The sequence below is a fragment of the Triticum dicoccoides genome, chromosome 2A, assembly GCF_002162155.2.
Source record: "Triticum dicoccoides isolate Atlit2015 ecotype Zavitan chromosome 2A, WEW_v2.0, whole genome shotgun sequence".
In the NCBI taxonomy this organism is placed as follows: Eukaryota; Viridiplantae; Streptophyta; class Magnoliopsida; order Poales; family Poaceae; genus Triticum; species Triticum dicoccoides.
In genome coordinates, this window is record NC_041382.1 from 10,482,931 (window position 1) to 10,486,241 (window position 3,311).

The following is a 3,311-nucleotide window of genomic DNA, read 5'->3' on the forward strand; positions in this document are numbered from 1 at the left end:
AGCAGGCGACACTGTCCGCCGCCGCCTCTGTCGTGTCGTAGCCGGACGCTGGCTGCGTTCAGATGGAGTGCTCTGTATAGCAACCAGACTCATAATTTGGTGGGCTCAAACGGGTCCTCTTTTCAGTGCTGAAACAGGCTTTGGACTGAATTTAGTAACAGCCCATATTAGACGCTTTTTCTGTTAGTTTTTTCGCGTGGATTTCACACAGAAGTGACCTCCAATATTGTCAGGTCTTGAATGTGCTATAGCTAGTGTTATGGGATATTGTAACTGACATAGTGTAACAGAGCGCATTGCCATCACTGTTTAAGTGTTTATTATTCAAGTCGGCATAGCAAGCAGTTTCCTTAAGAAAAACAAAGCTTATGATTTCCGTCTTGTTTCAGGTCAAGCTAGACAGCTGACTGTACCGTATTTACTGGTTCCACTCTTCGGTTCTGGAAAGTTTTAGACGATCGACAACTTTGTTTTGTTTGCTATTCCAAACTAGCAGCTGTCTTCCTACAAGAAATTGTTTTTGTCCCCCCCTGTTTCTTGGCTTCTGGACGCGCGAGTGCTAGGATGCTCGTTCCGACAGGTCAGGAGGCTGTTGTGTTAGGAATAAACCACGTTTCACCGTGGTCATCTGTGTGTGTCGCGTGTGAGTGGGTGTGCACTCAGTCCAGCGCGTGGGCAGGGGCCGTTGGCGAGTGTGCCGGCCAGATTAGCTAGTGCATGCACCTAGTTGGCAGGTTAGTTAGTGCATGGATCTCGGCTGGATAAGGTTGAGAGCCTAACCCAAGTGATGGTTGAGGCCGTGCATGTAGCTAGGTTAGTGCGTGTGTGTGGTTGGACTAGGTAGTGGCCGGTGTGGCAGCCGGGTCGTCTGTGTGCAGCCGGGTATAAAACCCCCTCCCCGTGTACTGATCAAGAGCGCCGGTATGAGCCGAGCCTATGAGCCAGAGAAGAGGCAGTCTCCGTCGGGACCGTGGTATGCGCCCGGTTGGCTGTGAGAGAGCTCCTCCGGGTAGGCTGCGGTGTGTTGCCGCGCCCGGATATGTCGTGCGGCGGAGGCGTTTGTGCGCCGGAAAAGTTATGTGCTCCATCTTCCACCTTCGTTTGTGCGAGTGAAAGAAAGAGAATGGTAACAACATGTTGATGTTACTGCGAATATCCACACCATATACACCTCAAACTTAAATCATTATCCTCATATGCTTGTTCCGACAGTTTCTGAAATTTTATCAGAATATTTCTGCTTTCAGCCTGGGAAGGATGTCGGCGCCTAGCAGACTTCTTAATCCAATCTTATCCTGCAGTTGCAACTGTAATCTGACCTGATCCAAGTTTTTGTGCATTCCACATCCACGCAACAGCACAACATATAATTAGTAAGTCACTTTACTTAGAGTTCACTCGCTAGTGATAGTAAGGAGTGATGTCGTTTGTTCGCTATCTAAAAAGAGCAGGTGGTGGATCGTTGGATCTGATAAAATGTACAAGTTTATGGTACGTTAGCTAAAATCATTAGTACATTTATTACTTCAATGGTATACATGAACACATCTGTTTATTCTGAATAAAAAATACAGCAAGAGCTACATATTACAAGAGTTTTGAAACAAAATTAGACCGGCACTCCTCGTCGCTTCCTCCCTGGCAAGGTGCTACCATGATGTGTATCCTGAGCACGCCTAGTAACAAAATAAACAAATGATTCATGCGGGGGTATCCTTGATTCCCATAGAATGAGAATGAAGTCTCCTTTTGGTCTAACACTAGGATCTGTTAGAAGTTCCGCAGCAGTCACACTTGGCGGTTTCTCGATTGAAGCATTCATTGTATAAGGTGCCATGCTGTGTGGATGCGAAGTAACGTCCCTTATGTCCATTGGATGGCCTTGTTCTAGAAGCGCTATTCTTGGCTGCATACCATACATGGAGAGGTTCCTTTTAAGGAATCTTATCCCCTTGTCCAATATGCCACACCAAGATTGAACATGCAGACTCCTTCTTAACGCATCTGCAAACACAGTTGTTTCAACAAGTGAAGCTTGCATACTATGCAACACCTTGGCAAATTCATCCGCAAGCTGAAGTAGCCGTGGATGTTCTGTCGGGTCTACGCTTCCGAATGCCATTATCTTGAAAAGGTACCTCAGCTCATCGTGAGATAGAGCACTTAAGAAAATCGGCTTCACCGATGCAAACCGGGCCAATCTTTTAATTCTACTTACAATAATGATCTTGCTTCCTCTTCCAATTGTTATGAGAAATGAGTGAAACTTTTCCCAGTCATCGTCATCTATATCAGAAACAAACTCAATAACGATCAACATCATCCCTTTCATAGTCCTTCCATGGTCAAGTATTCTTAAAAGGTTGTCTCCATTCAAGTGCAATATAGAGGAGAAGCGTAGACGAACCCTTTCATCGCCGCACACATGAGCAACCAAAGTTTTCTTACCAGTTGTTGCACCACCTATAATCGGAAGAACTGCCGGTACATGATCACCAGGAGGGTCGTCGTGCTGCAGCAAGAAGCTCAAGAGCTTTTGCTTTTCAGCATGCCGGCCAAACATGAAGTTATCTATGTAAAGATAAACATCATATGGCCTACGAGACATGCGCTCGCATCCACCCAGAAGGATCACAAATTCTGCCATGTTAGCAACAACAATTTCCAAGCTTTCCAAGGCATAATGCAACTCAAGGTGCGTGCCCTTATTACTTGTTCGAGAACGCTTGGCTAAATACAAGCTCCCGATAGATGAGTCGTTGCTGCTAACCTCGTCAGAGCTTGCCCCGTCTTGGAGAGCTCGGTACTTCGAGTTGTCCACCACACTGTATCCTCGGTACATGGCCTCTGAGAGCATATTGAGCTGCATCATCATCCCGGAGTTGGTTATGTACCGTGTGTCCGCCTCCTCGACGATGGTGCAAACTCTCACTAGGAGATGCTGCAACCTCTCCATCACCTTCTCCTGCGAGTGTGGACGGCTAGAATGGTACTTGTTTAGCAGGAAGGAGATGAAACGGCTCACTAGTTCACCTGCAACAGCAGACAAGGCAACCTCCATGGCCAGAATTAAGTAGGTAATCAACTGGTCGGCTTTTTAACAAATTTATAGGCTGGCATCTGCCAAGTCTTGCAGAGAGTCTTCACGAAATAGGAAAGTCTCCATGGTTGACTTTTGACTGTGACGAGTGGGTGGGCGACACAAGGATACTTGTCATTTTCACCTTTGTGCTAGTTCAGTGTTTAATAAATAAATAAAAAACTTGCACTGTGAGCATTTTTCATATAGGTCAGTCTTGACCTGATGTTGA

At 46.1% G+C, this 3,311-nt stretch overlaps 1 protein-coding gene across 1 annotated transcript; it reads right to left on the reverse strand.

Moving 5' to 3' along the window:
* Positions 1-1,609: 1,609 nt before the first annotated feature.
* Positions 1,610-3,061, reverse strand: LOC119358616. Its single transcript, XM_037625083.1, has one exon. It carries the CDS (start codon positions 3,059-3,061, stop codon positions 1,610-1,612), a length of 1,452 nt encoding a protein of 483 aa, XP_037480980.1.
* Between the last annotated feature and the right edge of the window lie 250 nt (positions 3,062-3,311).